Genomic DNA, 15,633 nt, shown 5'->3' on the forward strand with positions numbered 1-15,633 from the left:
TTATTTATTTACAAATTTATCTAAATTTATATTACACTAATTTAAAAACATTAATATAAATTTATATAATATATTTTTTTTAAATTAGTGTAATATAAATTATATAATATAAATTTTTAAATAAATAAAATCTTAAGATGTGATCTTGCTAATCCCGCTAGAGAGGTACAGTACTTGTTCAGCAGAAAACATGAGAAAACAAAAACAATATTCTGTGATGAATATGAGCTCTCAGCTGAGTAAGCAGCTTTGAGGCTGATGAGAAATTAAGGGAAAAGGGATGAAGAATGGGCATGTTGGCAAGGCAGACTACCCTAACAGAATGCCAGAGATAGACAGCCTTATGCCTTCCATGTATTGTGAACTGTAGTTTTCATCATCCTTTTCTAGTGACATGCTGACTGAGGCTGTTGGGAGTGGGTCAGAAACATCAGGAAGGCCCTAGGAGGCTTTTTCCTGAGTTGATAATAGCCAGATCACAATAGTGCAGCTTGATAGTTGTGAAACTCTCATGTCATGAAATGGGAACAAAGGTTGTATATCATGCCACCTTCAAGTCAAACCTTTAGCCACTCCCTATGTCAAAATTTTTTTTTAAAACAGTGCAGATTAAAGTTGAACAGGGCAGCATAAAGACAAAAAAAATGACTACAGTTGAGTGGGACAATGAGAATCAGCATGATAGCTCAGGATTTGAAAAGCTATGTGGTACCCCCTTTCCCTTAGTGCCCTAAGCATATGCTTATTTGGCTTAAATATTAATCTGAGGCTGATGATACCTCTTGAGCATGGTAGCCTGGCAGGTAGGCTGCTGGGTACGGAGAAACAAATATAAAATTGGAGCAGCCCCATGGCCTCTGTTGCACTGAGAGTACCTGTTGAATGACCAAGTGCTTATATACAGAAAGTTGTTGCCACATACCCCCCAAAATGAGGGAAGCTTGGACAAAACAGGTAAGTGTAGTCTATACCAGGGTAGGCAACCTTGGCTCTTTTATGACTCGTGGACTTCAACTCAGGAATGGCTGGCTCAGGAATTCTGGGAGTTGAAGTCCACGAGTCATAAAAGAGACAAGGTTGCCTACCCCTGGTCTATACCAACACAAAGACTGCACATTCCCATGCATAAATGCTTTTTCACCCCTTTGGGCTGAGGAATCCTCTGGCATAGACATGGAGAAGGATGGAATAAGCAGCCTCAATCTCCTTCTCCAGGAATTCTTAGATCTTACTGGCTTGGCTGCTGGGGTCACTTGTACTAAAGGCAATAAAGATACTATTGGGAAAGGATGCAAAACTTTTCCAGGCCTTTGCATGGGAAGCAGCTTAAGCAAAAATGTAAGGCATTTGATAAAGTAGATCACAACCTACTACTTGATAAGATAGAAAAATGTGGGTTAGACAGCATCACCACCAGATGGATTCGTAGCTGGCTGACCGGCCGTACTCAGCGTGTGGTCCTCAATGGAACCGCATCTACATGGAGGGAAGTGTGTAGTGGGGTGCCCCAGTGCTCTATTCTGGGCCCAGTGCTCTTCAACATCTTCATCAACGATTTGGACTAGGATAGATGGGGAACTCATCAAATTTGCAGACGACACCAAGCTGGCAGGAATAGCCAACACCCCAGAAAACAGGCTTAAGATACAGAAGGATCTGGACAGACTTGAACACTGGGCGCTATCTAACAAAATGAAATTCAATGGTGAAAAAAGTAAGGTTCAAATTTAGGCAAGAAAAACCAAATGTACAGGTATAGTATAGGGAGTACCTTGCTCAATAGTAGTAACTGTGAGAGGGATCTCGGAGTCCTAGTGGACAATCACTTAAATATGAGCCAGCAGTGTGCTGCAGCTGCCAAAAAAGCCAATACAGTGCTAGGCTGCATTAACAGAGGGATAGAATCAAGATCATGTGAAGTATTGATACCATTTTACAATGCCTTGGTAAGGCCACACTTGGAATACTGCATCCAGTTTTGGTCACCATGATGTAAAAAAGATGTTGAGACTCTAGAAAGAGTACAGAGAAGAGCAACAAAGATGATTAGGGGACTGGAGGCTAAAACATATAAAGAACGGTTCCTGGAATTGGGTATGTCTAGTTTAATGAAGAGAAGGACGAGGGGGGACATGATAGTAGTGTTTCAATATTTCAGGGGCTGCCACAAAGAAGAGGGAGTCAAGCTATTTTCTAAAGTGCCTGAAGGCAGGACAAGAAGCAAGGGCAAGAGAAGCAACCTAGAACTAAGGAGAAACTTCCTGACAGTTAGAACAATTAACCAGTGGAACAACCTGCCTCCAGAAGCTGTGAATGCTCCAACATTGGAAGTTTTTAAGAAGAGACTGGACAGCCATTTGTCCGAAATGCTATAGGGTTTCCTGCCTGAGCAGGGGGTTGGACTTGATGACCTCCAAGGTCCCTTCCAACAATAATAATAATAATAATAATAATAATAATAATAATAATAATAATAATAATAATAATAATAATAATAATAATAATAATAATAATAATAATAATAATAATAATAATAATTATTATTATTATTATTATTATTACTATTACTATTATTATTATCTCCTTGGCTTGTTATCCTCGGTAGAGTTCACAAACTGTATTAAGTCATGTAGTTTATTTAGGTTTGACTTAACAGATTAAATACTAACCACTGCAGTATGTAAACTATGGTTTATGGCATGAGTAAACTTAGATTTTGTGGTTTAAACCACTAATCACAGCTAAGGCAAATCATATTGTCCTGTAATACACAGATCTAGCCTTCTCAGTCCATTTGTCTCTTTTTAAAGCTCTTCTGTTGGCAGAAAATCAGTGATGCTTTTTTTCTCAAATGCAAATTGCAGTGATGAGGAAAGCTGCCTTTCATTACTTGGTGTAAAAATCAGTCTTTATTCTGCAGCAACTCCCCCCTTGAGGAGGGAGAGCAATTCCATCATGCCTATCAAGCATCAAATGTCCTCACCCAACTTCTCCCACGCAGATAACACTAAGGAAGTATACAGAACCCTTGAAATACATTATCACGTGGTGTGTTAAATAAAATTACCTCTGCCATACCCTAGTAATTTTCATCAACAGACAGATATAAACATTGTGCTTTATTGATATTTGTATTACACACACACATACACACACACACACACTTCTGTAAGGTCTTCAGCAACAGGAAGTACCTCTGTCTAGAAACTCAACCATCCCTTCTTTGAAAATGATTAAATGTGTAGTCCTTGCCCAGCAAGAAATAGACCTCTAGGTCTGAGGATATATGTAACAATTCATATCCAGCTCCAAGTGAAATCACAATAACTGGGGCCCCCAAATCTTGAAAATCTTGTCATCTTGTTAGATTCAGCTTTTCAAATCAGCACTGCTTTGATAAGGAAGCAGAAAGTTGTGATGTCTTTCTAAACATAACTCCACATGTAACCCGTGCCTGTTGCTATTCTTGCAATTTGCTTACATCTTGGCACAGGAAAGGACTCCCATCATCATAGCCAGTGACAATAGAGACAATGCATATTTGTTTGTTTGTTTGTTTACTTGCTTGCTTGCTTTAAAACACCACTATTATTCCTTGTTATACTGAAGCTGGAACATTTGTACTAAGCGATTTAAAGTATGCGATTTAAAGTATGCCAACCAATTTGGGTTTTTTTTAAAAAAAAGATAAAAACCTTCATTTCACCAGTTACAAAGCAAGGCAAAAATAAACAAAGCAATCCAACATGAATTTTATGACAAACAACATACAGAATAGGGAAACATTAAAAGTGGCACTTTTATCCTATAAAAACAATGAACAAAAAGTACCGGTTCTAAAACAATTCAACAAGTCACTTTCATGTTTTCGTTTTTTGCCATAGCCAACAACTAACATCTACTTGTTGTACCTCAATGAAAGCCTCATCTCTGATGTTGGCTGTTGTTCATATGGCACCAATGCATAAATGAAGAGAGAAGCAACGGGATCTGGAGTAAAGGTAGGGATTAGTACGCCTTCACTTCAAAATCTCAGCAACACAGATCCCTTTATTTTAACTCTAGTTTATCACTTTCCTTTCTCCTTAAATTGAGGGTGGCTCAAATTTCTTTCCTACAAATAAAACCATTAAAACCAAATAAAAGTGCCAAAACGACGGCTGTAGGGTTGCACAAAATACAGCATTTCAGTAAATGTGATTAATTCCTAGTAAATGCTGTAAGTGAAGGGAGAAGTAACAATTGGGGACGGTTTTTTTTTCCTCTCACCCCCAATATGTATAAAATAAATTCTCAAGGGTAAATCTCTCATAGATTTGCTAGATTTAAAAATGGCCTACATAGCTCTTCATTCTATTAAGAATTTGATCTGTAGCAATGTGATGGTGATAGTAATTGGGATCATCCTTCATGCTGTATTATATTATTTGCCTAATTTGGGGTTAATATGAGTGAACCTAGTCAATCAGGGGTTGTTAAACAAAGCATAGAATAGCACTGACCCTAGCCCAGGGGTGTCAAACTGCCAGCCTGCGGGCCGGATGCATCATAGCAAAACTGTGCCCACTCCATTGCCGGCAATGGCAAAAAAGTCATGATACGTCGTGACACGTTATGTGACATTTCAAGTTTGACACCCCTGCCCTAGCCACTATTTATCTTTATGCTATGAAAGCTTTAGCTAATGTTTCTTCATAATGATCTCTATTGGTAAGTACAAATAGTGCACACCAAACAATTTGGGTTTTTTTGCCAGGGATATTCTGGAACAACCAAAATTGGATTGCAGCCTTTGGAGACAGTTTGCAAATTCAAACAGTAATGTATCCATTTATCTAATACACAGAGTCACTTTAGTCTAGTGCAGGGGTAGGCAACCTCGGCTCTATGACTCATGGAATTCTGGGAGTTGAAGTCTATGAGTCATAAAAGAGCCGAGGTTGCCTACCCCTGGTCTAGTGGTTGAGGCATCAGGCTAAAAACCAGGAAACTGGGTTCTACCGTGGTCCCGTCTCAGGCATGAAAGCTGGCTGGGTGACTTTGGGCCAATCACACTCTGTCAGCCCAAAACCTTGGGTATGGGGATAACAGCTCAGTTCCCGTCACAACCAATGGATCAACAACCAGTTGGTCTGAAAAAGCAGGCTTTGCACTTGTGGGAAAACTCTAGGGGAAAAAATGGAATTATGCTAAATTTTAACACACCTATGTCTACCAGAATATGCCTCAATTTATCTGGAGTATTTTATGCACTCTTTGCATAAATGCTATCACAAAATGAGCATCAAAGCAGTGTCAACTATTGCTTCTTTACACTTGCAGATATCCAGGCCCAAATAGTCCAAAATCAGAACTTGTTAAAATTGCTTTTCTAATTTCATTTTTGCTATATGGGAATTTTTCCTTCAAAATTCACTGCATTTGAATTTTTTTCTTGAAGGAAGGTGGATTAATTTGTCTAATGAAAATTTTAAAATATTTGTAATGAGCATCCTGGTCTAGAGGTATGTGATCTTCTGGAAGAATAAAAAGTAGCTTTGGAAAAAGAGCTGGAAGAAACTTCCTGACTCAAAAATCAAGGCAAGTTTTTTTTTTTTTTTTTGCAATTACACACAGCTCTGGTGGATTTTGATTTTAGAATATAGCAAATCTATGTTTCTTTACTCAGAAGTACTTACTCCATTATGTTATGAATGTTGATGACATGCACAATTTAATCAATTTAAAATATTGGTTTTTACCCAGATACAGTGCTTTTTTTGGGGGAAAAAAAGGTGCTGGAACTCACACATGTCATACAACCCACCTTGTCTACCCTACAAGGTTCCATCCAAAAAAGGTGCCGGAACTCCGTTCTGGGCGTTCTATGACAAAAAAAGCCCTGCCCAGATATGTTCTACTATGGAGGGCAGAAGGAATGGGAAAAGCTATGTTTGTGTAAAGAACAAGGAGAACACATTTATACTTCCCATTTCCTCAAAGATTTTGTTTCAATGAATTTCTATCTCGGTCCAATCACAAAGCAAGATATTTTATGTAGTTTACTCACTAGAGGGCAGCCTACTAGCGTCCATAGCATCCTTTTCTTCTTGTGTGGCTCTCTAGCACTTCTAACTGGTAGGAGCTACCAGTAGATGAATTAGGCGGTTTATAGCCCTTCAGGTATGACTATACCTTAAGGAATTCTGACCTGGGCAGGAACAGGACAGATTTGTTCAATCAGCATTTTGTGTTTCTCAAAAGCAGCAGTAGCAAAATATCACTAATGGCCAGATTCCTTCAGAATCCCTTGAAACTCAAGGTCAGTTTAAATCCAATTGAGTTCAACAATCAATTCAAGAATGCACACCTGAAAATACATCATCATGGTTGTACTTGGCTCTCATGGGCAAAGAATTGAATTTCCTTTTATATCACACTCTTATTTTTATTTTTATTTTGTTTACTCAATGTGATTTAGAGGGGAAAAAATAGCTCGGCTGGCAACCATCAAAGCAGATTGATTGCATGCACATATATATAGGTTTTCTGAAATATAAACTGACATTTTAGTCAAACATTGGCAATTCAAAGGAATACCCAGGGACCAGCAGGATGGGCTCTTAAAACAACCTGGATAATTGTTCTGACCATAACAGTGCTGCATGGTAAATTCTACACTTGGCCACAACAGTGACCAGTTACAGAAGAGAGGAACATGCTGCTCAAAATTGTGGAGAAGCCATCGAAAAGAGCAAATCACAGCCTGGTCTCTCACAAATTGAGATGGATTTCTGCTTTTTCTGAATGCCTATTTATTTGGTGGAATCTGAAACACCTGGGTTATGTCGAGGTTGTGTATTCTGTAATAAGCCCTCAGGGTAGGGAGGAGAGATGGTGAGAAAAAGGGGGGGGATTGTTCCCAAGTCATGCTCTTGTATAAATGAGCTTGACTCAAAAGAATCATAATAATGCCATAAAATTCAGTGTGCCTTTATGCCCTTTCAAACAAAAGTACAGTAGTTACTTCAGGAATAAGGAGACCTCCCTCCTGTTATCAATTTTTTTGTAGCAAAGATTAAGTTGCTGCTGGTCTCTTTTCTTGGTCCTTAATCTGACAAACAACTCCATATTCCATTCTAGCAAAGGAGGAAATATAAAGCTTATTGCTTTTTTTTTTAAAAAAAAAAAGACTCTGGCTCTGGCATCTTCTGCATAGGACCATTGAAAAATTTCTGCCCCACCCCCTTCCTTATAACAGTTGGCACTCTCTCCCTATTGCTTGTGGTTTTGAGGTTATTTGGAGATTATTTGCTGGATCTTCCACAGTTGAGAAAAAGTTGCTTGTAATCGTGAATATCTACTGTAAATGCCCATAGTGGAAATTGGCCTCCTGCATGTTCAGACCCTTCTCACTCCGATATGGAGATTCCTAACAGCAAAACAGAAATATCACAACATAGTCAGAACCAAGAGTGCCAAATGTCTTATTGAGAGGTAGGAGCAAAACCTAAGTCATCTCATAGCTCATCCATGGGCACATTGGCTTCTTCGTTGAGGTTGCTTGTCACAAGTTCTCAGAAAAAGTACCATTATCCTTCATATCCACCCTGAGGATTAATCATTTCCTCTACTGTTACACATATTACTAGAGGAATATATTACAAGTATCAGCATCCTTTTTCTCAAGAAGTTTGTCCCTTCAGCCTTATGGCCAACTGTAAGGCTCAGCACATGCTTCGTTCACAATTAAAGCCCCTCTGCTTGTAACGGACAGAGGGTTGTCGCAGAGCACAACACTTCCCTAGACAGCACAGAAGGCTGGCTGTATCAGAGCTGCTTCCAGTGTTGTCCATCTGTGGGCAGAGCACTTTGGTTTGGAGCAGCTGTTACCAAGTCTCTTTCAAAACCCTACACTGCAAAAGTAGGCATTACTTTGTTTGCGAACAGGAATGGATTCCAGTTTGGACTCTGTTTCCTCAACTGGTCCTATTTGCCTTGCAGGTCCAATGCCTTTGAACCGAAGAGACCCAACCGAAGACAGCTGTTGATCCACAGTGCAAGACGGGAAAACTGCAATGCAGTTGTTCTTCAGAAGCCCATCATTGGTCTAGATATGTTGCTTACTAAGGTCAACATCACAGAGGCTTTGGAGACGAATAGAAGTCTGCCTTTGCAGTTCGCAATCACCATAAAGTGTGATTGCATTAAGGGTTTTTCAGCTACCCGTGAAAAGTCAGAAAAAGATTCCAGCCCCCAGCTATGTCCTCTGAGCATCAACTTTGCTGAACATCCGGCTGTGCCAGTAATCTGGATTATCGAAGGCACAATCTGAGGAGTCCAGTGTGCGCAAGGGTTTCATGAAAATATTCTTGGGACAGGGTGGACTCTGGCAGCCTTGACACTGGACTGTGGGCAACACAGTACCCATTTCCTCGTATCCCTGCTCATCTGGGGAGCTCTGGGTGATGCCGGAATCCATATCGGTATAGTCTCCCTGGGAACTGAGGATGCTACTCAGAGACTTGCTAAGTTTGGGCTGTTTGTTCATATACTCGTAGTCCTCTTCCTCGTCTTCATCCTCCCTGCAAGGTGTAGTCAATTGGGAGCTTGGCACACTGCCCAAAGAGGCACTCAGCTCTGAGCCAAGATCCATATACTCATAGCCAAGCTCCTCCAAAGAGGCTGGCCGGGGTTGTGAGGACTGTGGAGTGCGGCGGTTCATGTACTCATACTCTTCCTCCACTTCATGTACCGGGACGGAGCCACGCATCAGGGAAGCAGTAAGACCAGCAGCACGCTCTGTACAAAACAAAAAGGACAAAGGTGTTGTTGTTCTGTGGTCACCTAGGATAAGAAACAGCCATTGCTAAGATTGAGACAAGAATCCCCCTGAAATTAGTATACATCTGTGCAGTAAGTGAATTCAGCATTGAAGGATATGGGGTCTGCTTCTAGGAACAATGGAAGAAAAAAAAATATAAGCAGACTGTCTAGTGTTGCCTTGTGTGAAAGCAGGTAGGGTTACACTTATATTGACTCATCCCTATTCTAAGGAATAAGGTAAGAAATAACAAAAAAAACAACCTCAGGTGCAACCACATAACATTGCAAAACTGAGTTGAAAGCAGAGAATGAGATCATGGAAGCTATACCTGCAACTCCATTATAGGGCCATACCAGTTTCAAGATCTGCAATAATTTCATTCCTACGAGGAGGAGGAGGAGGAGGAGGAGGAGGAGGAGGAGGAGGAGGAAAGACGTAGCAGCAATTCCCCTAAATCATAGCTTTTGTTTATTCTATTTCAGTGTGACTGCTTCACACTGAAGCNTCAACCAGACAGTGTCGGCTGGCGACCCCCAGGGGGAGAGCCTTCTCTGTGGGAGCACCCACCCTCTGGAACGAGCTGCCCCCAGAGATCCGGGTGATTCCGGATCTCCCCTCCTTTCGCCGCGCCCTTAAGACTTGGTTATTTCAGCAGGCAGGACTGGCCTAGGGGTATTTTAAATTGGCTTTTAAATTTTTTTTAGTATAAGCGGCCTATTGAATATCTATTTTTAATTACTTTTAAATTTTGTATTATATTGTATTATTGTTTTTAAGTTGGCTGTAAGCCGCCCTGAGTCCTCCGGGAGAAGGGCGGGGTATAAATTTAATAAAACTAAAACTAAAAAACTAAACTTCAGAGTAAGTAAGTCAAAGTTATTAGCTATGGCCAACCAGAGCAAATCATGGTGAAAAGAGAGCCAAGATTATCCCTACAGGGCAGATCTGATAATAACCCTGGTTTCCCCATCACGGTATGGGTACATTAAGTGTTCTTTGTAGATGAGAACATGGATTGAATCTCATTTCTCTGCAGAGCCATTTCTGTGCTGCTCTTACCTCTGCCATTTCGATCTGGCATAACATAGCCATTGGCATCCTCCTCTCCGTCAGCATTGCCAATGGGCAGCATGAGACTCTCCCGCTGAGAGAGGTAAGCACTGTCTCCCCGGGACTGCAGGCTGCGGCATAAGCTTCCAGACAGTGACAGATCCTCCGTGAGGTCATAATCTGAGGTTGTGCCTCGTCCTTCAGAGGACTCCGATATAGTACGGCCCATCGACTCCTGCCTTATGCGCAAAGTAAGCCGGGAGCCCACTCCTGTACCCTGGATCCAAAAGGGGTCAGAAATCAGGTAACGATAAAGATTTATTGAGACTTGGAAGGCTCCCATTTTCTCTGATTACTAGAACTGGTAATGGTACCCTATACATGATTCTTTCCAAAATTCTACAGCCCGCTTTGTCACTGAGGAGAATTGTGAGAGTTGAATTCCATGCACCAAGAAGATACTTAGGCTGGATAATGCTGTCCGAAAGTTTTAAATATATGGAGCCACTTAGTTATGCTCCACAGTAGGCCTACCCAATTTGGAACCACCCAAGAAGGCCTAGGGCCTAGGCCAGGGGTAGGCAACCTTGGCTCTTTTATGACTCATGGACTTCAACTCCCAGAATTCCTGAGCCAGGCCTAGGCCTTTGGTTGTCAATGGTAGTCCATCAGAAGCTCAGAAGCTAAAAATCAGGAAGTTTGTCAAGGGCCTAACATGTACAAATACATGGCTAGTGACATTCAGAAGTCACAAATTATGAGGAATGGTCAGCGGGGGATAGCCTTTATCTGGAAGGTCTCTACCTGAGCTTCTTTAATAGCAGACACCAGACCTTCTAACGTAGCATTCTCCAACCTGGCACAGTCCAGATATTTCGGAGCAGAGCTCCCATATTTCCTCATTAACATAACCCAATACTTGCACTGTCTGGAAATAATAGCGTGACTCACTTGGAGATACATTAGGAAAAGCTAAGATAATTTTTCTGAAGAGCATTAAGGCTTTCCCTTTCCTGCCACCCACTAACAACACCCTCCTAATTCACTGCCTCCCTCCCATCATACTAGTGGTGGTCCTATGGTGGCTTATTGTTCTCCAGCTTTTTATCTCCAAACAAACTTAGAAGAAATCCGTACCTGCCGACTTCCACCGAGCCTGCTTTGATTCATGGGGATGTATCCAGCAGAGGAGTTCAGAAGATTTGGAGGCTGGAGTAGATTTTTTTTTTAAAAAAAAGAAACAGTGGTGGATATCATTTGGGTTTTTTTCTTAATGTATACATAGAATGGTTTTATTCTGCTTTCAACAAGTGTTCAATTATCATATAATGAGACAAGAATTAACATTTGTTAACCTTCATTTACAAATGTGCCTTGATCCTACATCTGTACGTTCTCCCTTGAGAAATGCAGCTACCAGACTCTAGTTGGCAGAGGCTGTAGGGCAGACATGTCAAACTCGTGATGTCACGTGACATCGTAAGATGTATCGGGACTGTTTTGCCATTGTCGGCAATGGGGTGGGCACGGCTTCCAGATGATGCATCCGGCCTGCGGGCCGGCAGTTTGACACCCCTGCTGTAGGGAATGCAGAGAAAGAGGGATACTGGGGTTGCACTGACTGGAAGCCCACTCTCAAACCTCAGCAGCAAAGGCACTCTAGCGGCAGCTCCTCCTGCACCAGTCTCCCGGTTTCCACTCTGTTGAGGATCCAGTTTGACTCTCTCTCTTGCAATTTCCAGAGAGCCCCAGTTCCCCATTTAAGACCTGATAGGATCAGTTACAACTCTTCCTGCCTATCCCTAGGTTACCTCCTGACCAGTTTGCTGTATATTAGGCCATCTTACATTCGTCTGTTTTCTAAGTGGGAGAAATAAAGGTAATAGTAATAGCACTTAGACTTATACACCGCTTCAAAGTGCTTTACAGCCCTCTCTAAGCGGTTTACAGAAGCCCCCAACAATCTGGGTCCTCATTTTATCATCCTCGGAAGGATGGAAGGTTGAGTCAACCTTGAGACAGTCATGATCAAACTCCTGGCAGTTGGCAGAATTAGCCTGCATTCTAACCACTGTGCTGCCATGGCTCTAATAAGGTAGTAGTTGAAAGCAAAGCCTCTTCCAATCAGCTAGAGCAGTGGCCCTCAACCTTTTGGGCACCAGGGATTGGTTCCATGGTTCCATAGAGAGAGGTTTTTCCATGCACCGGAGGGGGCGTGGTTTCACATGCTGCCTGCATCCTGTGGATGGGGCTTTGCTTGTTTGCGCGGCCCGATTTCTGGCATGCCGCAGCCTGGTACCAGTCCATGGACCGGGGGTTGAGGGCCCCTGAGCTAGAGTAGCAGAACATTGCTTCTCTCTGTGCAACTGAAAAGCCAGTGTTCTCCCAAGTAAAACAGAACCTTCTGGCGTGGTCCTCCAATTAATCACCCAACATCAGGAATCTCACTTGTCCCAAACAGTACATATATATTGATGGTGTCAGTGTAAATCTAATAAATCACTCTACAGCTTCAGTCCCCAACTTTCCGATTCTGTTCTCAAGTAGCTGTGAGGAGCAGGGTCACAGAGTATGATAAGGGGGAACCTTCTTACCCGCGTGGAGTCCACCCATTGCCGAGAGGCAAAAAGGTTGTGAAGTTCCTCCTCCTCCAACTCCGATTCCATCTCCAGTGTCTCCATCTCGTCTAACTCCTTTTCGCTGAGTGAGGGCGGCTCTACTGGAGAGAGCGTCCCACTTTCTCTCTGTGGGGAAAGCCAAGCATTGCCTTTTAACATTATTTCAAATGGCAACCTCTTAATACCTTGCCTCAGCAGCTGCTGAGCATTGTCATTAAACGTCATTGAGAGGAATATAGTGCGAGCAGACCATTTCATCTCAGGATAAGAGGCCTCTAGTGTAGAACAGAAGAAAGGGAAGGAATAGGCCTCCAGTTATCCTGGGAGTCCCTTCCACACTCCCTGCAGGTCTTGGTTTCTATAACATCCAGGCATGATGAGAGAGAAGATCCAAACTGCACATGAACTGCAACCAAACTTACTCTGGCAGACCTATTTCTCTTACTATACCAAGCAATATGCTAAGGAATCACACCTGTGTTTCCAGCAGGTTCCATGGTGAGTCTTGGGGCCTTAAAGGCATCTCTTGCCATGCCAAAGAACTCAGCTATGAGATGAGAACTTATGAAACTACTCTGTTCAATGGGGCATAGCCACTTTCTGGTAAGATAATTGCTTCAGCTGTGACATAGGAAATGTTTTATTATCCAAGAACATATTTCCATTAAGAAAAAGTTTTATTTTTTTATAAGTACTGGCATGCCACCCCCACCTCCTGCCTATGTCTCTCACACAGTATATTTCTATTTGCCTGTCTTGGAAAAGTGAAACATGACCAGGTCCTGTCTAATAAGCAGGATGTCACTACTGACCAAATAGGATTACAGAAAAAAAGCATGAGCACATCTCACGGATGTAACAAACGCGTGCTTAACCAAAGTGTTGAGTATTTCACACCTTTAAGGTCCTCATTGGTTTAATTTGTAACTTCAGCTTGGAAAGAGAGTCAACAACTGACCTTAATCACCAGGTAGCGAGGAGGGTCACGGGCCATTCGTGTGAACTCATTGGCTAGCTCTTTGAAGGTGGGACGAATGTTCTCATCAATCATCCAGCCTTTAAGGTTAGAAAAGGTGAAAATCTTTCAAATAAGCACCAAATACCACATCTCCTATAGTTTAGGACAGAGATAGGGAACTATGACTCCTTTATGACTTGTGGATTCAACTCCCAGAATTCCTGAGCCAGCAATGCTGGCTCAAGAATTCTGGGAGTTGAAGTCCACAGGTCATAAAAGGATCATTGTTATAAGACATGTATCCTGAACATTAGATCTTGTGATGTAATGTGATAAAGGGAATTGGGGTTATTTAAAACTTGGAATTTATAAATATTAATAAATTAAACATTAATGGGAAACTAAAATTGGAAAAAACTAACCAGGACATTGATTGTCGAAAAAGATTGAATGTTAAAACAACTAAGATATATATATATATAAACAAAAATTATTGATAAATGTAAGAAAGTTATTTTTATTTAAGCGATATAATAAGAATTATATTAATCAAAATATGGGACAGTAAATAGTAAGGGGAAAAGAGAGGGATTATTTAATGTAATAGTTTGTGATCTGCACTAAGGATATTTGTATATTATTGAATTATTGACCAACTCAGCCGTCACGTTGCTTTTCAAATATTTAAATGTAAAATTAGAAAATTAATTTAAAAAATTCAAAAAACAATAATAAAAGGGTCATTGTTCCCCACCTTTGGTTTAAGGTAACATCACAAGCCTATGGTTTCTGGATTAGTTAATGAAAAAACATTATTTTAGAAGCTGTTAGGGAGGCAGGAGCATAAAAAAATATACATACATTTTACCATCACCATGTAGACATCAATGGTGCAGATCTGGGGTTGTGAGAGGCGTTCTCCCTTTTCCAGTAGGTCAGGAACTTCTGAAAGGTGGATTCCAGCATAAGGTTCTCCTCCAAAAGTCATCATCTCCCATAATGTCACTCCTGTTAGGATGAAAAAAATGTGAGAGAACAGGTCAAACTAGACGTTGCATGATTAGCATGGTTACATATACCTGTAATATATGTGAAAATAGAGTTCTAATTTTTTTTCAGTTCAAGTTACACAACTCTCCTGAAATCTATCCATGGGAGCCCTAGCTTACAAAGCCATTTTAAACTTTAGAACATTAAAGGAGAAAAATCTCCTGGCCCCCAACATTGTAGACAGTCTCTGAATAAGCCAGAAGATTTCCACAACCTCAGAAGCAAACATGATTACAGGCAGTCCTCGACTTAAAATAGTTTGTTTAATTCAAAGTTACAACGGCACTGAAAAAAGTGACTTATGACTGTTTTTCACACTTATGACCATTGCAGCATTCCCATGGCCATGTGATCAAAATTCAGATGCTTGGCAGCTGGCTCATATTTATGACAATTGCAGTATCCCGGGGTCATGTGATCCGCTTTTGCGACCTTCTGATAAGCAAAGTCAATAAGGAAGCCAGATTCACTTAATCCCCGTGTTACTAACTTAACAAATGCAATGATCCACTTAACAAGTGTGGCAAGAAAGGTCGTAAAATGGGGCAAAACTCACTTAACAAATTTTTTTTTACTTAGCAATACAAATTTTGGGCTCAATTGTGGTCGTAAGTGCAGGACTATTTTGCAGTCTGTATTGTCCATGAGTGGAGAACCACAATTTGGCAAGCAGCAGCTCTTAATAACCTAGCACGAAGATTCCTAAAAAGTAAGAGGAATGTTGTCAGGACTACCAAAATAGTTGCCAAGAGAGTGGGCAGATCGTTCCCGCATTCTTCTCATTTACTGCATGTTTGGATCTGGAAGGAGGAAACGTACAGTCCCTTTTCTCCATGCATAAGGAGGACAAGTACTTCACAATTCTTATGCTGATTGTTACTGATAAAAATCTTTATAGAGTATCTCTAAGTTCTTAACTGGATCTGCTCATCAAAAGATCTCAAAGTATTTTAAAGCTTAATGAAGGCAGGTCTTTTACGGTAGGGCTGTGGGAATCACCCTTGATCTGATTTAAATAATTCAACAACACGAGTCAATTCAAACCATAAAATCTGAAGAGCATTTGGAAGCTATAGCTGGCACAGACTGTGGTGGCATGGGCGGCTCTTGGGACCTCTAGAATGGTCTGTGTTATTTCGCAAGCTGCACTG

At 41.2% G+C, this 15,633-nt stretch overlaps 1 protein-coding gene across 1 annotated transcript in view; it reads right to left on the reverse strand.

Moving 5' to 3' along the window:
- Positions 1 to 5,609: 5,609 nt before the first annotated feature.
- The window catches only part of ERBB3 (erb-b2 receptor tyrosine kinase 3), a 49,297-nt gene continuing 39,273 nt past the window's right edge, over positions 5,610 to 15,633 (reverse strand). Inside the window, exons 22-27 of the mRNA XM_015812974.1 lie at positions 14,294 to 14,440; positions 13,433 to 13,530; positions 12,451 to 12,600; positions 10,994 to 11,065; positions 9,866 to 10,133; positions 5,610 to 8,781 (exon numbers count right to left, since the gene is read on the reverse strand). Of these exons, the coding sequence (XP_015668460.1) occupies positions 8,240 to 8,781; positions 9,866 to 10,133; positions 10,994 to 11,065; positions 12,451 to 12,600; positions 13,433 to 13,530; positions 14,294 to 14,440 (1,277 nt within the window). The 3' untranslated portion in view covers positions 5,610 to 8,239. The remainder of the gene's footprint in view (positions 8,782 to 9,865; positions 10,134 to 10,993; positions 11,066 to 12,450; positions 12,601 to 13,432; positions 13,531 to 14,293; positions 14,441 to 15,633) is intronic.

The sequence above is a fragment of the Protobothrops mucrosquamatus genome, unplaced genomic scaffold, assembly GCF_001527695.2.
Source record: "Protobothrops mucrosquamatus isolate PMUCROS unplaced genomic scaffold, P.Mucros_1.0 scaffold124, whole genome shotgun sequence".
NCBI classification, from domain to species: Eukaryota; Metazoa; Chordata; class Lepidosauria; order Squamata; family Viperidae; genus Protobothrops; species Protobothrops mucrosquamatus.